This window comes from Rattus norvegicus, chromosome X (assembly GCF_036323735.1).
Source record: "Rattus norvegicus strain BN/NHsdMcwi chromosome X, GRCr8, whole genome shotgun sequence".
NCBI classification, from domain to species: domain Eukaryota; kingdom Metazoa; phylum Chordata; class Mammalia; order Rodentia; family Muridae; genus Rattus; species Rattus norvegicus.
In genome coordinates, this window is record NC_086039.1 from 78,336,160 (window position 1) to 78,363,251 (window position 27,092).

Below are 27,092 nucleotides of genomic sequence, written 5' to 3' on the forward strand. Positions count from 1 at the left end.
AGGAAAGCAAAAACGAAATTACTTGTCCAGTGAGATGCCTCAAAGCTATGGACTTTCAGTAGATCTTTGCCTTTTCCATTTGTTCTTTTTCATACTAGATCACTTAGTCAAATAGGTTTCCCCACTAGCATTAATCTATGTTCCATTCTTAAGTGTAGATTTTATGTCCAGCAATTTATTAAAGTTCTAGTTCCTTCTTCAATCTTCAGAACCTACAATACCATCTATGTTTTCACCAGACAGGCTTTGCAAATATGTTTGTTTCACTCTAAGTTCTGCTTCCTTGCCAAACATTCCTTTCCCATGGATAAACATTATATTTTAGGATTCATAAAAACTGAATTGGGCCAGAAGAACGTTTTTTTCTTCTTCCTGTTGTTGTTTAAATAATTGTAAAACCCAAGTTAAGCCAGAGAGTTTAATGCAGATCAGAGAGGACGGTCTATTTCTTGTTGCTAATGACTTTGTCTTCCTCAATTAAAATTAAGTTTCATTCATTCATTCACCAAATATTTATCTTTATCAAGCACTGAAATCAATGGTAGAGCAAGCATAACATATGAAATAATCCTTACATTCTGTTTATAACCTAGTGAGTGTATATGTGTAGAAGACAATTATGTATATAAGTAGTAATCATTGAAGACATACTATGGTCCATTTTGTAAGACTGTCATGTCATGAATAAAGTACATAGGAATTGAAGGCAATAATCATTCTTATTGAAGAGATTGGAGAAGTTTTGAGTAGAAGGGTGTTATTTGATCTGTTGGAAATTTCAAAATATTGAAATGATACTAAGTCATTTTTGATAGGACAGCCAAGAAAAGCACTACATAAGCGCATATATGCTGATCTCATGTTGAGGGACCCGAATACGGTGGTGTGACTTTAGAATTGAGGATATTAAACAAAGGGTTCTGTGTTAGGTTTAAGATTAGCTAGGTGCTTTGGGGCCAGGTTATGACTACTGTATCAGGTAGCTTCACCTTTTTCCATTAGGCACCCAAAAGTCACCATGGAAAAATCTGGGAGAGCAATGGTGTGATTTTTGTTTCTTGGTTTATTTGTTTGATCACTGTCAAACTGTGTGTCTCACTATGTAGATCAGTGCCTCAAATTCTTATCAATCCTCTATCCTCTGCCTTCCAAGGGATTAAATGGATTAAAGGTGTGCACCACCATACTCGGCTCATGGGATGATTATTTTAGTAGTTTAAGATATGGTTTAATTTAGTTTCCTCTATATATTTTCCATTCCTTCCCTTCTTCTCCCTTTTCCCTTACCATGAGTCAGGAACTCCTTTTAGTCTGCCCTGAACTTATCAGTGCAGCTTGACTTCCTTCCCCTATGATGGGACCATTGCAGGGTCTGTCACACTGCAAAGAAAAATTGTCTTAACAAAATTTGGTAGGTGTGTACAGTGCGAGCATTAGAAGAAGGACATGCTATAGTAAGACTTCTACTTTCGAATGCTTTAGAGTCCACAAAAACAATCAAGATGACCTGATGTGAAATAGTTTAAAGAAAGCGAATGATGGAGTTAGAAGTCAAAGGAGCAAGTCACATTATAAGCATTGACAATTAACAAGGTACTCGGATAAAAGCATGATTCAGATTATAATCCATAATCTCAAACCTTTGGAGAAATATTAAATATTTCAAGAGTGTCAATTAAATTAATTCAATATTGAACTTTATAGATAAAATATGAAAGTCATATATAATTTAAATATATATTTTATGCATATGTCTATTGTCTATAATGTTAGAAACAAATATCCCAACAATAGAGCCTACCAAAATATTACTCCATTCAGTAAGCTCATGTTGACATTTGAAAAATTATAACATGGCTTCCTTTATACAATCTCACTTCCCATAGTTTTGTCAACTCTGGCCTAGGAACATTAATTGAGAATTCTAGAACAAATGATTTATATATTTTTGTCAGTCTGGGTAGTCTGATGAAATTGTTCCTCGTCCCAGTCCACCCTGTGCTACCTTGCCAAACTTAGCCAGTTCGTATGGATCACCTGCGCAGTAGGCAAAAGAGAGCAAGGGAAAATCAAATTCACATGCATTTTATTATAGTCTACTGTAATAATGCATTGTTATTAGTTATTTTTTGGTATTTGCAAACTGTGCTTACTTTCTAAGTTAAACTATATAAAAAAATCTAGTCTAATTAGGATATCTATGGTTATTGATAAAAGAGAACCGTGTAGCTTGTGAATATAAAAATGAGTTATAGATTTATATTTACTGGATAATTCTCTATTTATATTTAGAACCCATGCATGGGGCAAAAAAGAAGCCTGGAAGGAATAGTAGCCAATAGGAATGACCTTCTCTTGTTCCTTAATGTTCAAATCACTAATAGAGCATACCCTTTAAGATTATTGAAAACTAATGTACTAGAAAGATTACTACCTAAAAGATCTGCCCTGCAAATATTTCATAAAGTACATTCTTGTGGAGGACAAATATGTTCTATTAACCCCTTGTGTGCCCAGCATACTTAAAAGGATAGTACTCATTTCTTCTATCAATTCAGAAAGTACTTCTTAGCACTGGAAGTTCTTACTCTGTAGGGAAAGTGATGCTTTTAAGATAGGAAATGATAAAGTACTTTCTACTTTGACGAAAATATAAATCCAGTGGCATTTGTCTTTAGGGAGAAAATGATTTGGCTAGAAAAGCCACTTTGAGTACCCTTTAAAGAGTTATGGTTAGAAAGATGTTTTCAGCAATCTTGCTTGAATCATTATGTGTGGAAAGTGGTCATGGAAACTGCTTTAGCTGTGGTATGTGAAATAATCCTATTTTCATTGAAAACAACCTATCCAAGAGATTAATAACCAAGATTAAGTCACCTAACTCTGAACTTAGTTTCAGCCAAAAACAAGAGAGGAGGAAAATCAGAAAGAGTTGGTGCCTGTAACAGGGTCACTCCCTGAGCTGCACATTCTGCATACACCCTCTCTCATCCTTTTATCCTTCCATGCTCTTCATGAGCTAAGTATCTGCAATGGAATTCTACAGCAGAAACAAAGACTTAATTTACTTTGTCCAAGAATACATGATTGAGTGGCACAGCTGAGATCTGAATCCTGAATTAATTAACTCAAAACCTGTGCAGGGACAGGTTGAAGTTCTTATGAATTTAAAAATTAAGTCTTTTATTATCATTGCATTTATGTGCATAATGTGCATGTACTTGGGCATGCATGTGTATATATGGAGGCCAGAGGACAACTTTTGCTACTTAAATGAATATATTTTATGGATCTTGTTTACTTTCTTTTAATTTTTTTTGTTATTCAGTGTATGTGCACGACATCTGTGTGTGTGTGGGGGGGGGAGGGAGCATTAGTGCCACAATGCACGTGTGTAGTCAAGAGTTCCAAGATTTGAACTTGGGTCATCAGGCTTGCATCCTGGACAGCAGGCACCTTTGCCTTCTGAACATCTCACTGGTCCTACATTATATTTTATTTCTAAAATTAAATATGAACTTGCTCTGTAAACCAGCTTGGCCTCAAATTCAGACACATCCACCTGCCTCTGTCCTTTTCCCCAACTATGCATTCTTACAGCTAGTTTCCAAGAACATAGATTTCCCTTTTGTTTTAGATGCCTATGTTAGTAATTTCTTTCATTAGGAAAAATGGAGTGAGACTTTGGTGAGAGTACTGGTCACTGGAAATAGACATGCACTTTTGTGAAGAAATACTTAACACAAGCTTATGCACATTATTATGTAAGTGCTTCTTCCCCAGCTGCATATGCTAATTGCTCTTTTATAGTTTTGGTTTGGCTTGGTTTTCTGCCAAGTTTTTTACAAGCATTTTATACTTATTTTGATAATTTTATACATGTATGTCATGGATTCTGATCATATTTACCCCATTACCTTGTTTCCCTCTCCCTGAACCTCTTCTTTCCATATAGTCCCATGTTTAGTTCCATGCCTTTGTGAAGGACCTGCTGAATTTAAAAAGGGTTGCTGATATGATAGGGAGCCATTTAACAGAGCCAAAACCCATTGAAGAGAATTTACCCTCTATCCCCTAGCAACTATTAATTGTAATCACTAACTGTTAACTGCAGCCTTTACCTGTTAACTGCCAATAGCGTCTTGAGAATAGGCGGGGCCTCAGAAGCCCCTCCTTTATTACCACAGTAAAATTTCCTCAGGGTCCCATCTTCTGTAGGTAACCTAACTGTGAGTTCATGAATGGAGTGTAAAGGTTATGCTGTGCCCAAAGACAGCATCCAGTAAAATTCCCATCCTCTGGCTCCTTTTGTCCAATCCCTTTTCCAAGGTGATTTTTCAGACTTGGAGAGGGTGGTATAGATGTCCCATTCATGACTGAGCATTCAACTTTCACTTTTCCTAGTATTTTGATTAGGGATCAACTGCTGTTCACAGCAAAAAGTAATGTCTCTGACAAAGATTTTGGGCAGCACTATTTGTCATAAATACAGTCATTTAGAAGGCAGTGTGATGAATGCAGCATGACCATTTAAGAAAATAATAGTGGATTCCTTCAAGTACCTGTGCCCTTCCTGCCCATGGGCTTTTTACCAGGCATATAGAACCTGATATGAATTTCCTCTTGTGGAGCAGGCTTCAAGTCCAATCAGAAAACAGTTGCTAACCCCTATAAAAGTCACACCATCACTTTCCCAGGGGCCCATCTTGCCTGTGAGTTGGTTGTGTGGTATACCGAATCCACAGCCGAGTAAAAATGGGATGCTGATCCTCTCTCTCCCAGCAGCCTATATAACACTTTCTGGCAAAATGAAAGCCTCTGCCAATTATTTTTAAGCCTTTTTAAAATTATGGAAGTAATTACTATATTTTTGAATAATCTTAGTCACTTGAGACTTTTAACCAAAATGCACTATTTTAACCAAATCCACAAGAATATCTGCCTTCTGATTTTTAAATGTAAGTTTTGTTTGTTTGTTTTATTCCAGGAAGCAGAAGCCCAGGCAAAGCAGCAAGCATGAGTGTTCCATGTTCTTCCTTCAGCATCTTGAGAAATAATGAAATCTCCATTGCTTTTAAAGAAATACCTGCTTCAAAAGAAATAGGCTTACATGTTGACATAATAGATTAGTTGATGTTCTTGCATGCAAACAAGCATAATGAAAATGTGAACATGGTGGTAAGAAGTGAGAGATGAAGTTAAAACTTTAAGTAGGTAAAATAGAGTAGCATTGTTATCTGCAAAGGCATTTCATGTTCTGTAAGGATTTCCCAAAAAACCTATGTGCTCCTTCTTTTATATTACTGTGTAGCTTAAGGATATCTTCATTTAAATTTTGAGGAATTAAAGAGGAGAGAGAGAGGTGGGGGTAGGGAGAGAGAGGGAGAGAGAAGGAGGGAGGGAGAGAGAGAGAGAGAGAGAGAGAGAGAGAGAGAGACTTAAGACTCCAAAAATGCCTCATTATCTTTAGTGAACATGAATATTTTGATGTAATGTTACTGTTGTTGAAATGTATTTACAGGTTATGTTCATGATGTGTTAGCCATTGTAATTTCCTATGGTGACTGTGACATTCTCCTTTTATAGGAGAAACGTGTATGCCCTGAACCACAAGTTTTCTAGGCTTCAAAATGTAACCTTTCATTGCACTGTCAGTGATCAAAATAGTTGACTTCCTGCAAGACAAGAATTGACTGCATTCAACTGACAAATTTTCTTGCTTATACATGCAGTTATAATCATGTTTCTAAGTTGCTTGCCTCAGTAAAATGTGGATATATAAGGCATGGAGAAAAGATTGCAGTTCATTTTAAATTGGCCCTTCAATGCGAAAGACACAGACTTTTAATTAACCATTATATTGCCCCTGATTGTTCAAGATATATTTTCTGTTGGTGTTTGCTGAAAGTTGTAGTAGGAGCTCTCATCTCCTGCTTTACCACTGTTGCTGACCATGAACAAAACCATTCCTAATAGGTAAGCCGTTAGTTTCAGTTTAGACAGACTGTGTCAACACATTGGTTCAAGTAGAAAGAATCCCTAAGCAGACCTTGATCTTTTGAGAAAGTACATGTATCAAAGAAAAGGAACAATGTTTGAAACAGTTTGAAGATAAGCCTGACCCAAAGCATTCAACCAGAAGATGTTGATATTGTACCTTTGTCTCATACTTTAAAAACAAAACACTTTTTACTTCAAATTTTCTTTATCACTATATCTGCTATTTACTAAACTGTACTTGGCAAAAACATTCAACATACACTGAAGCCATATCTTTGTTTACTGAAACTCAAACATAATTCTTAATGCTTTCAAAATAAATGTTCTTAAAAATTTTGTGTTACGGGGTTGGGGATTTAGCTCAGTGGTAGAGCGCTTGCCTAGCAAGCACAAGGCCCTGGGTTCGGTCCCCAGCTCCGAAAAATAGAAAAGAAAAAAAAATTGTGTTACTCAACTTTAAATGTTAAACAGTAATTTTGACGAATAATTGTTTATAGGTGTTTAGAAAGGAGAAAAACCATACTGAACGAAACAAAACAAAACAACAATAAAAAAACAATTTGAAGGCAATTTTTACTGACCTAAACTTTGAACTATGAATTGGAGTCAGAAGTACTGCATTTTTTCTTTTTCTTTTTACAAAAAGAAAACAGTTACTTGTGGAGATCTCTATGGAAGACAGTACTTTAAATGAATTTTGGTGTGAACACAATACTTTTAGCCAATGCTTTTCCTCAGCATTTCTAAATGAAACAGGTGATCCTTGCAATGTTCTATGTGGACAATATAACTTTGGTTTTGTGTTAAATCATAGTGTCAGGATAGGCATTATTCAAAAATAGATGCATTGGAGAATGTTTATGTTGTCAGGATAAAACCCTGAAGTTTGTAGATTTAAAGTATACGTTTGAGTTGAATCGTCTCCCATTGAAGCCTCTCATTTTGTTGATTGAGAAACATTCCTGATAGCTGAAAGAAAAGGAAATAAAAGTCTGAGAATTATGTTGAGTTTTTTTTAACTGCCACAGTATGTGCTTGAAGTAAAATTCTTCCTGCTTTTCATAGTATCTTTGGCATATTTGTGTTTCTAAATCAGACCTGTTCATTTGTGAGTTTCACATTTTAGAACTGATTTGCCTTTTAGAGATTTTGATCTTCAGAAAGAGTTCCATTTTCAAACACACTATAAATTGTTAATTATATTGCTAAATGTGGACACTTTTTTGGGAACCTAAGCATAGATGAATAGAGAATTTTGAAACAAAGATTGTTTTGATGGGGAAAGACTGAATAGAGAGTTTTGGTGAAATCAGACTTTGCTTCTTAAGTAAAAACAACAAAAAAGTAGAACTCACATGGATTTTGTTAAGCAGTTGTTGATGTTTAAAATATGCAAAGTACAACTTTAATTCTTTTCTATGGAACACCAATACTTCTTTTCATCTAATGAATTTCAATAAAACCAATTAAATGATACGTGTTTGATTACTTTTAATTTTCTGGTCTTCTGTCCCTCTTCCACAATCCCTGTTTCTAAATATTACTAGTCATCCCTTTGTAACTAATTTTTAAATTACTTTAGAAAGAGTAACCATTCTTGGGGTTGGGGAGATAACTCAGTGTTTAAGAGCACTAAAGGTTCTTCCAGAATAACCAGGTTCTGCTTCTAGCACACACGTAGTGGCTCACAACTGTTATTGTAATTATTATTTTGCTCTAATTTTAAACATATCCATTGAGGTATTTCATGTACCTTAAAATTTACCTATTTAAAATGCAAGATTCCATGGATTTTGTGCAATCATCAGCACAGTGTGAAACCAGTCAGCGTTGAACAAACTTCCTTACATGTTAGTTCTTACTCCATTAGCTACACACAACCAGTAATTTACTTTTAATCTTTATGGAGTTAACAGTTCTGCAAGTGTCACATGAATAGACTCATAAAGAATTTGATTTTTGGTTAATGGTTCCTTCAGTTACCATGCTTTTTGAATTTAATCTATGCCATATCTTGTAAGTCATTGATAAACAGAGCATCTATTCTTTCATGTTGTGAGATAATATTTTATTATGTGGGTAGAATCACATTTTGCTTTATTAATCATTTGGCGTATATTTTATACATATCTAACTTTGTTTATCATGCATAATGCTACTATGAATACTGATATATTTTTTTTTCTTTTTTTTATTAACTTGAGTATTTCTTATATACATTTCGAGTGTTATTCCCTTTCCCGGTTTCCGGGCAAACATCCCCCTCCCTCCTCCCCTTCCTTATGGGTGTTCCCCTCCCAACCCTCCCCCCATTGCCGCCCTCCCCCCAACAGTCCAGTTCACTGGGGGTTCAGTCTTAGCAGGACCCAGGGCTTCCCCTTCCACTGGTGATCTTACTAGGATATTCATTGCTATCTATGAGGTTGGAGTCCAGGGTCAGTCCATGTATAGTCTTTAGGTATTGGCTTAGTCCCTGGAAGCTCTCATTGCTTGGCATTGTTGTACATATGGGGTCTCGAGCCCCTTCAAGCTCTTCCAGTTCTTTTTTTGATTCCTTCAACAGGGGTCCTATTCTCAGTTCAGTGGTTTGCTGCTGGCATTCGCCTCTGTATTTGCAGTATTCTGGCTGTGTCTCTCAGGAGAGATCTACATCCGGCTCCTGTCGGCCTGCACTTCTTTGCTTCATCCATCTTGTCTAATTGGGTGGCTGTAGATGTATGGGCCACATGTGGGGCAGGCTCTGAATGGGTGTTCCTTCAGTCTCTGTTTTAATCTTTGCCTCTCTCTTCCCTGCCAAGGGTATTCTTGTTCCCCTTTTAAAGAAGGAGTGAAGCATTCACATTTTGATCATCCGTCTTGAGTTTCATTTGTTCTAGGCATCTAGGGTAATTCAAGCATTTGGGCTAATAGCCACTTATCAATGAGTCTATACCATGTATGTCTTTCTGTGATTGGGTTAGCTCACTCAGGATGATATTTTCCAGTTCCAACCATTTGCCTACGAATTTCATAAAGTCGTTGTTTTTGATAGCTGAGTAATTTTCCATTGTGTAGATGTACCACATTTTCTGTATCCATTCCTCTGTTGAAGGGCATCTGGGTTCTTTCCAGCTTCTGGCTATTATAAATAAGGCTGCGATGAACATAGTGGAGCACGTGTCTTTTTTATATGTTGGGGCATATTTTGGGTATATGCCCAAGAGAGGTATAGCTGGATCCTAAGGCAGTTAAATGTCCAATTTTCTAAGGAATCTCCAGACTGATTTCCAGAATGGTTTTACCAGTCTGCAATCCCACCAACAATGGAGGAGTGTTCCTCTTTCTCCGCATCCTTGCCAGCATCTACTGTCACCTGAGTTTTTGATCTTAGCCATTCTCACTGGTGTGAGGTGAAATCTCAAGGTTGTTTTGATTTGCATTTCCCTTATGACTAAAGATGTTGAACATTTCTTTAGGTGTTTCTCAACCATTCGGCATTCCTCAGCTGTGAATTCTTTGTTTAGCTCTGAACCCCATTTTTTAATAGGGTTATTTGTCTCCCTGCGGTCTAACTTCTTGAGTTCTTTGTATATTTTGGATATAAGGCCTCTATCTGTTGTAGGATTGGTAAAGTTCTTTTCCCAATCTGTTGGTTGCCGTTTTGTCCTAACCACAGTGTCCTTTGCCTTACAGAAGCTTTGCAGTTTTATGAGATCCCATTTGTCGATTCTTGATCTTAGAGCATAAGCCATTGGTGTTTTATTCAGGAAATTTTTCCAGTGCCCATGTGTTCCAGATGCTTCCCTAGATTTTCTTCTGTTAGTTTGAGTGTGTCTGCTTTGATGTGGAGGTCCTTGATCCACTTGGACTTAAGCTTTGTACTGGGTGATAAGCATGGATCGATCTGCATTCTTCTACATGTTGACCTCCAGTTGAACCAGCACCATTTGCTGAAAATGCTATCTTTTTTCCATTTGATGGTTTTGGCTCCTTTGTCAAAAATCAAGTGACCATATGTGTGTGGGTTCATTTCTGGGTCTTCAATTCTATTCCATTGGTCTATCTGTCTGTCTCTGTACCAATACCATGTAGTTTTTATCACTATTGCTCTGTAATACTGCTTGAGTTCAGGGATAGTGATTCCCCCTGAAGTCCTTTTATTGTTGAGGATAGTTTTAGCTATCCTGGGTTTTTTGTTATTCCAGATGAATTTGCAAATTGTTCTGTCTAACTCTTTGAAGAATTGGATTGGTATTTTGATGGGGATTGCATTGAATCTGTAGATCGCTTTTGGTAAAATGGCCATTTTTACTATATTAATCCTGCCAATCCATGAGCATGGGAGATCTTTCCATCTTCTGAGGTCTTCTTCAATTTCTTTCTTCAGTGTCTTGAAGTACTTATTGTACAGATCTCTTACTTGCTTGGTTAAAGTCTCACGGAGGTACTTTATATTATTTGGGTCTATTATGAAGGGTGTCGTTTCCCCAATTTCTTTCTCGGCTTGTTTCTCTTTTGTGTAGAGGAAGGCTACTGATTTATTTGAGTTAATTTTATACCCAGCCACTTTGCTGAAGTTGTTTATCAGCTTTAGTAGTTCTCTGGTGGAACTTTTGGGATCACTTAAATAAACTATCATATCATCTGCAAATAGTGATATTTTGACTTCCTCTTTTCCGATCTGTATCCCCTTGACCTCCTTTTGTTGTCTGATTGCTCTGGCTAGAACTTCAAGAACTATATTGAATAAGTAGGGAGAGAGTGGGCAGCCTTGTCTAGTCCCTGATTTTAGTGGGATTGCTTCAAGTTTCTCTCCATTTAGTTTAATGTTAGCAACTGGTTTGCTGTATATGGCTTTTACTATGTTTAGGTATGGGCCATGAATTCCTATTCTTTCCAGGACTTTTATCATGAAGGGGTGTTGAATTTTGTCAAATGCTTTCTCAGTATCTAATGAAATGATCATGTGGTTTTGTTCTTTCAGTTTGTTTATATAATGGATCACATTGATTGTTTTCCGTATATTAAACCATCCCTGCATGCCTGGGATGAAGCCTACTTGATCATGTTGGATGATTGTTTTGATGTGCTCTTGGATTCGGTTTGCCAGAATTGTATTGAGTATTTTTGCGTCGATATTCATAAGGGAAATTGGTCTGAAGTTCTCTTTCTTTGTTGTGTCTTTGTGTGGTTTAGGTATAAGAGTAATTGTGGCTTCGTAGAAGGAATTCGGTAGTGCTCCATCTGTTTCAATTTTGTGGAATAGTTTGGATAATATTGGTATGAGGTCTTCTATGAAGGTTTGATAGAATTCTGCACTAAACCCGTCTGGACCTGGGCTCTTTTTGGTTGGGAGACCTTTAATGACTGCTTCTATTTCCTTAGGAGTTATGGGGTTGTTTAACTGGTTTATCTGTTCCTGATTTAACTTCGGTACCTGGTATCTGTCTAGGAAATTATCCATTTCCTGAAGATTTTCAAGTTTTGTTGAATATAGGTTTTTATTGTAAGATCTGATGATTTTTTGAATTTCCTCTGAATCTGTTGTTATGTCTCCCTTTTCATTTCTGATTTTGTTAATTTGGACGCACTCTCTGTGTCCTCTCGTTAGTCTGGCTAAGGGTTTATCTATCTTGTTGATTTTCTCAAAGAACCAACTTTTGGTTCTGTTGATTCTTTCTATGGTCCTTTTTGTTTCTACTTGGTTGATTTCAGCTCTGAGTTTGATTATTTCCTGCCTTCTACTCCTCCTAGGTGTATTTGCTTCTTTTTGTTCTAGAGCTTTTAGGTGTGCTGTCAAGCTGCTGACATATGCTCTTTCCTGTTTCTTTCTGCAGGCACTCAGCGCTATGAGTTTTCCTCTTAGCACAGCTTTCATTGTGTCCCATAAGTTTGGGTATGTTGTACCTTCATTTTCATTAAATTCTAAAAAGTTTTTAATTTCTTTCTTTATTTCTTCCTTGACCAGTTTATCATTGAGTAGAGCATTGTTCAATTTCCACGTATATGTGGGCATTCTTCCCTTATTGTTATTGAAGACCAGTTTTAGGCCGTGGTGGTCCGATAGCACGCATGGGATTATTTCTATCTTTCTGTACCTGTTGAGGCCCGTTTTTTGACCAATTATATGGTCAATTTTGGAGAAAGTACCATGAGGAGCTGAGAAGAAGGTATATCCTTTTGCTTTAGGATAGAATGTTCTATAAATATCCGTTAAGTCCATTTGGCTCATGACTTCTCTTAGTCTGTCGACATCTCTGTTCAATTTCTGTTTCCATGATCTGTCCATTGATGAGAGTGGGGTGTTGAAATCTCCCACTATTATTGTGTGAGGTGCAATGTGTGTTTTGAGCTTTAGTAAGGTTTCTTTTATGTATGTAGGTGCCCTTGTATTTGGGGCATAGATATTTAGGATTGAGAGTTCATCTTGGTGGATTTTTCCTTTGATGAATATGAAGTGTCCTTCTTTATCTTTTTTGATGACTTTTAATTGAAAATTGATTTTATTTGATATTAGACTTGCTACTCCAGTTTGCTTCTTCTGACCATTTGCTTGGAAAATTGTTTTCCAGCCTTTCACTCTGAGGTAGTGTCTGTCTTTGTCTCTGAGGTGTGTTTCGTGTAGGCAGCAGAATGCAGGGTCCTCATTGCGTATCCAGTTTGTTAATCTATGTCTTTTTTTGGGGAGTTGAGGCCATTGATGTTGAGAGATATTAAGGAATAGTGATTATTGCTTCCCGTTATATTCATATTTGGATGTGAGGTTATGTTTGTGTGCTTTCATTCTCTTTGTTTTGTTGCCAAGACGATTAGTTTCTTGCTTCTTCTAGGTTATAGCTTTCCTCCTTATGTTGGGCTTTACCATTTATTATCCTTTGTAGTGCTGGATTTGTAGAAAGATATTGTGTAAATTTGGTTTTGTCATGGAATATCTTGGTTTCTCCATCTATGTTAATTGAGAGTTTTGCAGGATACAGTAACCTGTGCTGGCATTTGTGTTCTCTTAGGGTCTGTATGACATCAGTCCAGGATCTTCTGGCCTTCATAGTTTTTGGCGAGAAGTCTGGTGTGATTCTGATAGGTCTGCCTTTATATGTTACTTGACCTTTTTCCCTTACTGCTTTTAATATTCTTTCTTTATTTTGTGCGTTTGTTGTTTTGACTATTATGTGACGGGAGATGTTTCTTTTCTGGTCCAATCTATTTGGAGTTCTGTAGGCTTCTTGCATGCCTATGGGTATCTCTTTTTTTACATTAGGGAAGTTTTCTTCTATAATTTTGTTGAAGATATTTACTGGTCCTTTGAGCTGGGAGTCTTCACTCTCTTCTATACCTATTATCCTTAGGTTTGATCTTCTCATTGAGTCCTGGATTTCCTGTATGTTTTGGACCAGTAGCTTTTTCTGCTTTACATTATCTTTGACAGTTGAGTCAATGATTTCTATGGAATCTTCTGCTCCTGATATTCTCTCTTCCATCTCTTGTATTCTGTTGGTGAAGCTTGTATCTACAGCTCCTTGTCTCTTCTTTTGGTTTTCTATATCCAGGGTTGTTTCCATGTGTTCTTTCTTGATTGCTTCTATTTCCATTTTTAATTCCTTCAACTGTTTGATTGTGTTTTCCTGGAATTCTTTCAGGGATTTTTGCGATTCCTCTCTGTAGGCTTCTACTTGTTTATTAATGTTTTCCTGTGTTTCCCTAAGGGAGTTCTTCACGTCTTTCTTGAAGTCCTCCAGCATCGTGATCAAATATGATTTTGAAACTAGATCTTGCTTTTCTGGTGTGTTTGGATATTCCATGTTTGTTTTGGTGGGAGAATTGGGCTCCGATGATGCCAAGTAGTCTTGGTTTCTGTTGCTTGGGTTCCTGCGCTTGCCTCTTGCCATCAGATTATCTCTAGTGTTACTTTGTTCTGCTATTTCTGACAGTGGCTAGACTGTCCTATAAGCCTGTGTGTCAGGAGTGCTGTAGACCTGTTTTCCTGTTTTCCTTCAGCCAGTTATGGGAACAGAGTGTTCTGCTTTCGGGCGTGTAGTTTTTCCTCTCTACAGGTCTTCAGCTTTCCTGTGGGCCTGTGTCTTGAGTTCACCAGGCAGCTTTCTTGCAGCAGAAAAGTTGGCCTTACCTGTGGTCCCGAGGCTCAAGTTCGCTCGTGGGGTGCTGCCCACGGGCTCTCAGTGGCGGCAGCAACCAGGAATACCTGTGCCGCCTCTTCCGGGAGCTTTAGTGCACCAGGGTTCCAGATGGCCTTTGGTGTTTTCCTCTGGCATCCGAGATGTGTGTGCAGAGAGCAGTCTCTTCTGGTTTCCCAGGCTTGTCTGCCTCTCTGAAGGTTTAGCTCTCCCTCCCACGGGATTTGGGTGCAGAGAACTGTTTATCCGGTCTGTTTCCTTCAGGGTCCGGCGGTGTCTCTGGCAGGGGTCCTGCCGCTCCTGGGCCCTCCCCCACGGGAGCCCAGAGGCCTTATACAGTTTCCTCTTGGGCCAGGGATGTGGGCAGGGGTGAGCAGTGTTGGTGGTCTCTTCCGCTCTGCAGCCTCAGGAGTGCCCACCTGACCAGGCGGTTGGGCCTCTCTCTCAGGGGGTCTGGAAGCAGAGAGCTGCTGCGGGCCGGGATCGTTTTTGAGAATTTTATTGAGTAATTTTGCATCATTATTCATAAGGGAAATTGGTCTGAAGTTTTCTTTCTTGTTGAATCTCTGTGTGGTTTTGGTATAAACATAATTGTGGCTTCATAGAAGGAATTGGGTAGAGCTCCTTCTGTTTGTGTTTTGTGGAATAGTTTGGACAGTATTGGTATTAGCTTCTTCTGTGAAGGCTTGATAGAGTTGTGTGCACCAAACCCATCTGGTCCTGGGGATTTTTTGGTTGGGAGACTTTTAATAACTGCTTCTATTTCTTTAGAAGTTATGGGGTTGTTTAGATGATTTTTCTGATCCTTATTTAACTTTGGTACCTGGTATTTTCTAGAAAATTGTCCATTTCATCCAGATTGGCCAGTTTTGTTGAGTATAGGTGTTGTAGTAGTATCTGATGATTTTTTGAATTTCCTCAGAGTCTGTTGTTATGTCTCCTTTTTCATTTATGATCTTGTTAATTTGGATACACGTTCTGTGCCTTCTAGTTAGTCTGGCTAAGGGTTTATCTATCTTGTTGATTTTCTCAAAGAACCAGCTCCTGGTTTTGTTGATTTTTTTTAAATAGTCCTTTTTGTTTCTATTTGGTTGATTTCAGTCCTGAGTCTTCATAATCAATTTCCTGCCTTCTACTCATCTTGGGTGTATTTGCTTCTTTTTGTTCTAAAGCTTTTAGGTGTGCTGTCAAGTTGCTGATGTATGCTCTCTCCTGTTTCTTTTTACAGGCTCTCAGAGCTGTGAGTTTTCTTCTTAGTACTGTTTTCATTGTGTCCTATAAGTTTGGATTGTTGTGCCTTCATTGACATTATATTCAAAAAAGTCTTTACTTACTTTATTTCTTCTTTGACCAAGTTATTATGGAGTAGAACATTATTCAGCTTCCATGTTTATGTGGGCTTTCTGTCGTTTTTGTTGTCATTAAAGACCAGCCTTAGTCTGTGGTAATCTGATAGAATGCATGGGATTATTTCAGTCTTCTTGTACCTGTTGAAGCCTATTTTGTAACCGACTATATGGTCAGTTTTGGAGAAGGTAACATAAGATGCTGAGAAGAAGTTATATATATTTTTTTGTTTTTGGGTGAAATGTTCTATTGATATCTGTTAAATCCATTTGGTTCATAACTTCTGTTAGTTTTGCTATGTCTCCATTTAGTTTCTTTTTCCATGATCTATCCATTGATGAAAGTGAGGTATTGAAGTCTCCCACTATTATTGTGTGAGGTACAATGTGGGCTTTGAACTTTACTAAGGTTTCTCTTATGAATGTAGGTGCTCTTGCAGTTGGAGCATAACTATTCAGAATTGAGTGTTCATCTTGGTGGATTTTTTCCTTTAATGAATATGAAGTGTTGTTCTGTATTCATTTTGATAACTTTTCGTTGGAAGTTGATTTTATTCGATATTAGAATGGCAACTCCAACTAGTTTCATGGAATAATGTCCTTGGAAAATTGTTTTCCAGCCTTTTACTTTGAGGTAGTGGCTGTCTTTGTCATTGAGGTGTGTTTCCTGTATGCATCAAAATGCTGGGTCCTCTTTCCATCTCCAATCTGTTAGTCTATGTCTTTTTATTGGGAAATTGATGTTGAGAGATATTAGTGACCAATGATTGTTGTTCCTTATTATTTTTGTTGTTAGAGGTGGAATTATGTGTGGCTATCTTCTTTTAGGTTATTTGAAAGAAAATTACTTGTTTTTTCTAGTGTGTAGTTTCCCTCCTTGTGTTGGAATTTTGCATCCATTATCCTTTGTAGGTCTGTATTTGTAGGAAGATATTGTGTAAATTTGGTTTTGTTACAGAATATCTTGGTTTTTCCATCTATGTTAGTTGAGGGTTTTGCTGGGTATAGTGACCTGGGCTGTGATTTGATTTCTCTTAGGGTCTGTATGACGTCTGCCCAGGATCTTCTGTCTTTCATAGTCTCTGGTGAGAAGTCTGGTATAATTCTTATAGGTCTGCCTTTATATGTTACTTGACCTTTTTCCCTTACTGCTTTTAATATTCTTTCTTTGGTTTGTGTGTTTTGTGGTTTGACTATTATATGACTGGAGGAATTTATTTTCTGGTCCAATCTATTTGGAGTTCTGTAGGCTTCTTGTATGTTTATGGACATCTCTTTTTTTAGGAAAGTTTTCTTCTATAATTTTGTTGAAGTTATTTACTGGCTCTTTAAATTGGGAACTTTTGTTTCCTTCTATATCTATTATCCTTAGGTTTGGTCTCATTGTGTCCTCGATTTCCTGGATGTTTTGTGTTAGGAGGTTTTTGCATTGTATTTGACTATTGTGTCAATGTTTTCTATGGTATCTTCTGCCCCTACGATTCTCTCTTCAATCTCTTGTATTTTGTTGGTGATGCTTGTGTCTATGATTCCTGATCTCTTTCCTAGGTTTTCTATCTCTAGGGTTATCCCTTTTTGTCATTTATTTATTGTTTCTATTTCCATTTTTAGATCCTGGATGGTTTTATTCAATTCTTTTACCTATTTGTTTGTGTTTTCCTTTAGTTCTTTAAGGGATTTTTGTGTTTCCTCTTTAAGGGCTTCTACTTATTTACTTGTGTTGTCCTGTATTTTTTAAGGGAGTTATTCATGACCTTCTTGAATTCCTTTATCATCATCATGAAATGTGATTTCAAATCCATAACTTGCTTTTCCAGTGTGTTGGGATTTCCACTATTTGCTGTTTTGGGAGAACTGGATTCATATGATGCCAAATGTTTTTTGTTTCTGTTGCTTGGGTACTTGTGCTTGCCTCTAGCCTTCAGGTTATCTCTGATATTAGCTGGCCTTGATGTTTCTGACTGAAGCTTGTTTCTCCTGTGGGCCTGTGAGCCTTTGATCTTAGGAGTGAGAGTACTCCTGGCAGACCAGCTCTCAGCAGGCAGGTTTTATGTTGGAAAGACAGTGGGACAGCCTTAGCTCTGGGAGCAGATGGATACTGGAAGGGTCTTTTCCTAGGCTACCCTGTGGCTCCTGTGCCCTGTGTGCTCCCAGCAGGTCTCTCTTTGGATAGTCAGTGGAGCGAAAAGAAGTGGGGTTCCACCTGTGGGCTTAGGAGTAAGAGTGCTTCTGGCTGACCAGCTCTCTGCAGGCAGGGTTTGGGTTCAAGGGCTGAGGAACAGCCCTAGCTCTGGGCTCAGCTGGAGACTGGAAGGCTCAAAGTGAAATTGTAAGGTAAATCCCATAAGCTGGCCAGCATCTCAAACCTTGACTTTAGTATCTTTCAAGTGCCTCTTTATAGGCTCATTATCATGTTCCTGAACCATATTACTAAGCAAATCATCATTCTTAAAAATTGTCAACAAAAATTCAGAAATTCCTTTAGGGTCTTCTTTTCCTCATCCTTTTTCTCATCTTTAATCTTTGCCTTTTCTTTCAGCTCCTCTGAAACTTCATCTTCCTCATCTCATCTGGTTTCCATTCACATTCTTCTATAGGTTCATAAACTCCATTAATGATCTCAAATTGCATATCAAATAAGGGCTGATAGAGAACAGCATACTTTCTCAAGAACATGAAATGCCTCAGAATTTGGCTTCTATCTATGCATATTTAGCTTGAAGATTATTTAAATTAGTTAATTTATGTTTTACGTATTTAATTTAAACCTGCTTACTCACTGCTCCCTCCCAGTTAGCCCTCCCACAATCCTTCCCACATCCCTCACTCCCCTTCCCCTCTGAATGGGTAGTGTACCCCCAGGGTATACTCCAACCCTGTCACTTCAAGTCTCTGATGGCCTAGGTGCTTTCTCTCCCACTGAGGCTAGAGAATGCACCCAAGCTAGAAGAACTTATCCTATGTACAGGCAACAGCTTTTGGGACAAACCCTGTTCCAGTTGTTCAGGTCCCACATGAAGATCAAGCTGCACATCTGCAACACATGTGCTGAGAGGCCTAGGTACAGCCTATGTATGTTCTTTGGTTGGTGTTTCAGACTCTGAGAGCCCCAAGGGTCAAGGTTTGTTGTCTCTGGTCTTCCTGTGGAGTTCCTATTCCCTTCAGGACGCACAATTCTTCCTATTCTTTAAGAATCCCCAGGCTGCATTCATTGTTTGGCTGTGGTAAGCTGCTGGGTGGAGCTTCTCAGAGGCAAACTATGACTCCTGTCACAATTCACAAAAGTCAGGACAGACAATATAACTTGAACATTTTTGAGAGCATTATCCACTCATCTTTTGACCTTTTTTTTTCAATGTTTTCCTGTTGGTATGTCTAGAAGTCCATCAAGTCTTTCCTGGAGGGCTGCAAGAATTTGTGGATTTTTGTATCATCTGAACAGTTAGCTGGCGAGCTTTGATTTTTTGTTTGTTCTACTTCAAATCTTGATCAAGTTCAGACTATTGTTTGTTGTCAATATCTGACATGTTATAAGAGGAACTCCAAATATTATCCCAGGAGGCTAGGACAACAGAGCTGGGCAGCCAGTGCTGCACAGGCAATGACTCAGGGAGGTAGCAGCAGGGGAGCTGGAAGTGACACTGTGAGCAAATGGTGCTAAATAAGTTTAAGGGTTTGTTTTGAAATTATGTGTGTATGTGCTTGTGAATTACAGAACATGAATGTATGCATGTATATATGTTTAAACATAAAGATATATGCACTAAATTATTTCCTTTTTAAAGATTTATTTATTTGTTTTATGTATATGAACACACTGTATCTGTCTTCAGACACATCAGAAGAGGGTATCAGATCCTGTTATATATGGTTGAGAGCCACCATGTGGTTTCTGGGAGTTGAACTCAGGACCTCTTAAAGAGCCATCAGTGCTCTTAACTTCTGAGCTATCTCTCCATCCCACTAAATTATTTCTTTATGGAAATGCTTGAAACATTTTAATTGCAATATGCATTGTGTAGTAGTGTACCATGACATATCACTCCTGCCAAACTATATGTTCTACCAATTAGTCAACATATCTCTATTCTTTCCTCCTTCCCAGTCTCCGGTTCTGTTGTCTCAGTTCCAGTTATGCTAGCCTTATTTGACCATGGCATTTTTGAAAAATATTTCTTCCTTTTCGAAATTATGATATAATAACATTATTTCCCTCTTCCTTGACTCTCTTGAAGCTTGTCCATATATCATTCCTTTCTCGTCTTCAAATTCATGGTCTTTTTTCCCTTTTTATTTCATATATACATATAAACATCAAGTTTCTAATTGTATTTACAGCCTGTTTAACAAAAGGAAAATCTTTCTTAGTACTGGAAACCCAGACTGTCCTAGAGTTAGGGAAATCATTGTTCCTTGAAGAGGACCCACAACCACCCCTTCACTAAACCAGCATAGTCCCTAACTTCATTCTAAATATGTTAACTTTTAACTTTTTAGTTTTTTAAGATTGAATTTTTAAGTGTGAGTGGTGGAAAGGCTTTTTCATATGAGTGTGGGTGTCTCTGGAGATCATAAGCATTGATGTCCTTGGAGCTGAAGTTACACGGAACTGTGGACCACATGATGTGGGTGCTGGAAACTGAAATACTGTCCACAGCATGAGCAGTATATACACTTAAACATTGAGCCATCTTTATTTTTGTTACTATTTGTCATTTTATTTTTGTTATTATTTGCTATTATTTTGTGTGTCAGAGAGAACATGTAGTCATGCTACCCTACATATATGGAGATCATAGGAGAACCTGAAGGAATTTCTTCTCTCTACCATGTGGATCCTGGTAATTTGACTCAGGTCATCAGATTTGACCACATTTGTTTCTCTGTGTCTTACACCTCTTTTGCTCCAATTAGTCTCTCTCAGTTTTGGTTGTTTTTCTGTTGCTATGATAAAGTAACATGGCTAAAACAACTTAAAGAACGAGTTTATTTGGGCTTACAGTTCCAGAGGATTATAATTCGTGTGATGACTATGTCATGGTAGGTAGTAGCTGGGAGTGAAAACTAAGAAATCACATCTTCAATCACAAAGCAGAGAGAGCAACCTGCAAGAGAGATAACACTATGAACTCTCAAAGCTCACTGCTAGTTATGTACTTCCTCTAAAAAGGTGGCATCACCTCAACAAACAACATCAGCAACTAGGGATGGAGTGATCAAATACCCAAGAACATGCAGATTTTTTTTTAAACTTCAAACTTCTACATTCTACTCCCTGGCCCCTATAGGCTCATGGCTTTATCATAATGCATGGTGCATTTAGTCCAACTTCAAATATCCCCATACTTTTTCACAGTCTCAGCACTGTTTGAAGATTTGATATCTCTTCTAAGGCTTAAAACAATCTGTAAAATGTAAAGGCAAGTGACGTGATTCCAATATATTCCTTTGCTATATTAAAGAGACTTTTCCTAGTTTTTGCTTGTGGAAGCCAATTTCTCTACATTGTCTTCAAATCTTGATATTCTATGTTCTACTTTATCTAGCCTGGTTTTCCTCTGAAAATTTTAAGTGAGTTATTGAGTTTTTCAATCCCTTCTTTATTTAAACTTCAGAGTGCTTTTCTTTTTAAGTATTTCTAACTTATTCTTCAATTCAGTCTTTAAATACTGAATTGTCTCTATCATTTCATTATCCATATATTTTCCTCTCCTTAAATCAGTTGATTGTTACCATCCTTAAGTCCACTGAGCTGTTTTTTTGTCTTCTTTGATTTCTTAGAAATTTTCAAGGGAATTTATGCTTTTTTTTTTAAAAATTCTGTGCCCTTAGGTTTATCTAAGGAATTCTCATTGGAAAACATTTCTTAGTTTCATTTAGGTACAGACCTGGTGGGTTCAGGAAAGGTGACATACTATCTTGGTCTTTTGTATTTGTGTTTTTATAATATGACCTGGGCATTCACTAGTTGTACATCTGTTGTGAGTTTCAGGCCTATCTCTGTTAAATGAAAGTTTGGGTTTAATTTTGTCATTCCTCAAACTTCCTTGGTCATATATGAAGAGTTGGTAGGCCTATCCTTCAGACACTCACTGTTAATTTTTGATCAGAAGGCTGGAAATAGAATAAACCAAGAAAGTATGTGAATGGGACCAGTGACTGGATCAGTCTGAGATGCTACATAAGCTGATCTACTAGAGCTATGCCCAAGAATGTGAGGATGGCATAGTTGAACTGGGATCTCAAACACTCACCAAGCTAAGCCAGCACAAAGACTGCAACTGGAGATAAACCTGAGAATGGAACAGGCGAGTAAGTTTCTGAGAATTTTCTTGCTGGATAGATAAGTGACTAAGGCTAAATCTGGGCTTTGAGGGAGGAATGGATGGTTGGGCATTGGTGAGACTCACCAGAAACTACTGGAACATGGGCTGCACAGCTAGGGCTAGGCATGTTTTAGGGTTGGGTCTATCAGGTAAACTTACGAATACTGCAGGTGGACAAGGTTATTTTTCTGTACTTAACTCATCTTACAGTTTGCTTCTTTGTTTTTGTTATAAAACACTGAACAAATGTACCTCAGGGAAAGGAATATTTTAACTTACAGGTAGAGCTGATGATCAAGGAATGGACACATAGGGCTGGAGACAGAAATTTAACAGTGGCCATAGAGGAAACACTGGTTTGTGCAGCTACCTTTCATATAGAGCCAAGGGTCACCTCCCCAGGGATGGCAATGCACAGAAATCTGGGTCAAGAAAATGACCCACAGCCTTCCTACTGGCCAGTCTAATAGAGGCAGTTTCTCAACTGAATTTCCCTCTAGATTTGTGTTTAGCTGACAAAAACTAAGCAGCACAGTAGTTTCTTTTCTGAAATTCTTTTGGTGTTTAGTACATACAAGTGTATTTATTTACCTGACAAATTGAACTATTTTACAATGTAGGTGCCTGTCATTTCTTTCACTAAATAAATTATACTTGCCAGACATCTAGCATTATGTAGAATGAAAGTGATAAGAGCAGACATCTATCTTTACCTTGTTCCAGGTGAGATACCAGCTTTTTCTATCCAGTACAATTTTAACTGCACGTGGGCTTATTATAAATGGCCTTTATTTTCTGTATCCATTCTTCTGTTGAAGGGCATCTGGGCTCTTTCCAGCTTCTGGCTATTATAAATAAGGCTGCTATGAACATAGTGGAGCACGTGTCTTTGTTGTATGTTGTAGCATCTTTTGAGTATATACCCAGGAGTGGTATAGCTGGGTCCTTAGGTATTACTATGTCCAATTTTCTGAGGAACTGTCAGACTGATTTCCAGAGTGGTTGTACCAGTTTTTAATCCCACCAACAATGGAGGCATTTTTTAAAAATTAACAACTTGAGTATTTCTTATTTACATTTTGTAAGTTATTCCCTTTCCCAGTTTCCGGGCCAACATCCCCCTAACCCCTCCCCCTCCCCTTCTTTATGGGTGTTCCCCTCCCCATCCTCCCCCCCACATTGCCTCCCTCCCCCCAACAATCACGTTCGCTGGGGGTTCAGTCTTAGCAGGACCAAGGGCTTCCCCTTCTACTGGTGATCTTACTAAGCTATTCATTGCTACCTATGAGGTCAGAGTCCAGGGTCAGTCCATGTATAGTCTTTGGGTAGTGGCTTAGTCCCTGGAAGCTCTGGTTGCTTGGCATTGTTGTGCATATGGGGGTCTCAAGCCCCTCCAAGCTCTTCCAGTTCTTTTTCTGATTCCTTCAATGGGGGTCCCGTTCTCAGTTCCGTGGTTTGCTGCTGGCATTCGCCTCTGTATTTGCTGTATTCTGGCTGTGTCTCTCAGGAGACATCTACATCCGGCTCCTGTCGGCCTGCATTTCTTTGCTTCATCCAGCTTGTCTAATTGGGTGGCTGTTTATGTATGGGCCACAGGTAGGGCAGGCTCTGAAAGGGGTGTTCCTTCTGTCTCTGTTTTAATCTTTGCCTCTCTATTCCCTGCCAAGGGTATTCTTGTTCTCCTTTTAAAGAAGGAGTGAAGCATTCACATTTTGATCATCCGTCTTGAGGTTCCTGTGTTGTATGCATCTAGGGTAATTCAAGCATTTGGGCTAATAGTCACTTATCAATGAGTGCATACCATGTGTGTTTTTCTGTGATTGGGTTACCTCACTCAGGATGATATTTTCTAGTTCCAACCATTTGCCTATGAATTTCATAAAGGCATTGTTTTTGATAGCTGAGTAATATTCCATTGTGTAGATGTACCACATTTTCTGTATCCATTCTGGAGGCATGTTCCTATTTCCCTACATCCTTGCAAGCATCTGTTGTCACCTGTGTTTTTTATCTTAGCCACTCTGACTGGTGTGAGGTGGAATCTCAGGGTTGTTTAAGATTTGCATTTCCCTGATTATTAAGGATGTTGAACATTTCTTTCTTTTTTTTTTTATTAACTTGAGTATTTCTTATATACATTTCGAGTGTTATTCCCTTTCCCGGTTTCTGGGCAAACATCCCCCTCCCCCCTCCCCTTCCTTATGGGTGTTCCCCTCCCAACCCTTCCCCGATTGCCGCCCTCCCCCGCATAGTCTAGTTCACTGGGGGTTCAGTCTTAGCAGGACCCAGGGCTTCCCCTTCCACTGGTGCTCTTACTAGGATATTCATTGCTACCTATGGGGTCAGAGTCCAGGGTGAGTCCATGTATAGTCTTTAGGTAGTGGCTTAGTCCCTGGAAGCTCTGGTTGCTTGACATTGTTGTACTTTTGGGGTCTCGAGCCCCTTCAAGCTCTTCCAGTTCTTTCTCTGATTCCTTCAATGGGGGACCTATTCTCAGTTCAATGGTTTGCTGCTGGTATTCGCCTCTGTATTTGCTGTATTCTGGCTGTGTCTCTCAGGAGCGATCTACATCTGGCTCCTGTCAGTCTGCACTTCTTTGCTTCATCCATCTTGTCTAATTGGGTGGCTGTATATGTATGGGCCACATGTGGGGCAGGCTCTGAATGGGTGTTCCTTCTGTCTCTGTTTTAATCTTTGCCTCTCCCTTCCCTGCCAAGGGTATTCTTTTTCCTCATTTAAAGAAGGAGTGAAGCATTCACATTTTGATCATCCGTCTTGAGTTTCATTTGTTCTAGGAATCTAGGGTAATTCAAGCATTTGGGCTAATAGCCACTTATCAATGAGTGCATACAATGTATGTCTTTCTGTGATTGGGTTAGCTCACTCAGGATGATATTTTCCAGTTCCAACCATTTGCCTACGAATTTCATAAACTCGTTGTTTTTGATAGCTGAGTAATATTCCATTGTGTAGATGTACCACATTTTCTGTATCCATTCCTCTGTTGAAGGGCATCTGGGTTCTTTCCAGTTTCTGGCTATTATAAATAAGGCTGCGATGAACATAGTGGAGCACGTGTCTCTTTTATATGTTGAGGCATCTTTTGGGTATATGCCCAAGAGAGGTATAGCTGGATCCTCAGGCAGTACAATGTCCAATTTTCTGAGGAACCTCCAGACTGATTTCCAGAATGGTTTTACCAGTCTGCAATCCCACCAACAATGGAGGAGTGTTCCTCTTTCTCCACATCCTCACCAGCATCTGCTGTCACCTGAGTTTTTGACCTTAGCGATTCTCACTGGTGTGAGGTGAAATCTCAGGGTTGTTTTGATTTGCATTTCCCTTATGACTAAAGATGTTGAACATTTCTTTAGGTGTTTCTCAGCCATTCGGCATTCCTCAGCTGTGAATTCTTTGTTTAGCTCTGAACCCCATTTTTAATAGGGTTATTTGTTTCCCTGCGGTCTAACTTCTTGAGTTCTTTGTATATTTTGGATATAAGGCCTCTATCTGTTGTAGGATTGGTAAAGATCTTTTCCCAATCTGTTGGTTGCCGTTTTGTCCTAACCACAGTGTCCTTTGCCTTACAGAAGCTTTGCAGTTTTATGAGATCCCATTTGTCGATTCTCCATCTTAGAGCATCAGCCATTGGTGTTTTATTCAGGAAATTTTTTCCAGTGCCCATGTGTTCCAGATGCTTCCCTAGTTTTTCTTCTATTAGTTTGAGTGTTTGTGGTTTGATGTGGAGGTCCTTGATCCACTTGGATTTAAGCTTTGTACAGGGTGATAAGCATGGATCGATCTGCATTCTTCTACATGTTGCCCTCCAGTTGAACCAGCACCATTTGCTGAAAATGCTATCTTTTTTTCCATTTGATGGTTTTGGCTCCTTTGTCAAAAATCAAGTGACCATAGGTGTGTGGGTTCATTACTGGGTCTTCAATTCTATTCCATTGGTCTATCTGTCTGTCTCTGTACCAATACCATGCAGTTTTTATCACTATTGCTCTGTAATACTGCTTGAGTTCAGGGACAGTGATTCCCCCTGAATTCCTTTTATTGTTGAGGATAGCTTTAGCTATCCTGGGTTTTTTGTTGTTCCAGATGAATTTGCTAATTGTTCTGTCTAACTGTTTGAAGAATTGGATTGGTATTTTGATGGGGATTGCATTGAATCTGTAGATTGCTTTTAGTAAAATGGCCATTTTTACTATATTAATCCTGCTAATCCATGAGCATGGGAGATCTTTCCATCTTCTGAGGTCTTCTTCAATTTCTTAGTGTCTTGAAGTTCTTATTGTACAGATCTTTTACATGCTTGGTTAAAGTCACACCGAGGTACTTTATATTATTTGGGTCTATTATGAAGGGTGTCGTTTCCCTAATTTCTTTCTCGGCTTGTTTCTCTTTTGTATAGAGGAAGGCAACTGATTTATTTGAGTTAATTTTATACCCAGCCACTTTGCTGAAGTTGTTTATCAGCTTTAGTAGTTCTCTGGTGGAACTTTTGGGGTCACTTAAATATACTATCATATCATCTGCAAATAGTGATATTTTGACCTCTTCTTTTCCGATCTGTATCCCCTTGATCTCCTTTTGTTGTCTGATTGCTCTGGCTAGAACTTCAAGAACTATATTGAATAAGTAGGGAGAGAGTGGGCAGCCTTGTCTAGTCCCTGATTTTAGTGGGATTGCTTCAAGTTCCTCTCCATTTAGTTTAATGTTAGCAACTGGTTTGCTGTATATGGCTTTTACTATGTTCAGGTATGGGCCTTGAATTCCTATTCTTTCCAGGACTTTTATCATGAAGGGGTGTTGAATTTTGTTAAATGCTTTCTCAGCATCTACTGAAATGATCATGTGCTTCTGTTCTTTCAGTTTGTTCATATAATGGATCACGTTGATGGTTTTCCGTATATTAAACCATCCCTGCATGCCTGGGATGAAGCCTACTTGATCATGGTGGATGATTGTTTTGATGTGCTCTTGGATTCGGTTTCCCAGAATTTTGTTGAGTATTTTTGCGTCGATATTCATAAGGGAAATTGGTCTGAAGTTCTCTTTCTTTGTTGGGTCTTTGTGTGGTTTAGGTATAAGAGTAATTGTGGCTTCATAGAAGGTATTCGGTAGTGATCCATCTGTTTCAATTTTGTGGAATAGTTTGGATAATATTGGTATGAGGTCTTCTATGAAGGTTTGATAGAATTCTGCACTAAACCCGTCTGGACCTGGGCTCTTTTTGGTTGGGAGACCTTTAATGACTGCTTCTATTTCCTTAGGAGTTATGGGGTTGTTTAACTGGTTTATCT

General features: G+C 38.4%; 1 protein-coding gene across 1 annotated transcript in view; it reads left to right on the top strand.

Annotated features, from left to right (window-relative positions):
- Positions 1 to 7,474, top strand: part of Sh3bgrl1 (SH3 domain binding glutamate rich protein like 1) — a 100,930-nt gene extending 93,456 nt beyond the window's left edge. Inside the window, exon 4 of the mRNA NM_001173339.1 lies at positions 4,988 to 7,474. Within this exon, the coding sequence (NP_001166810.1) occupies positions 4,988 to 5,020 (33 nt within the window). The 3' untranslated portion in view covers positions 5,021 to 7,474. The remainder of the gene's footprint in view (positions 1 to 4,987) is intronic.
- Positions 7,475 to 27,092: the final 19,618 nt, after the last annotated feature.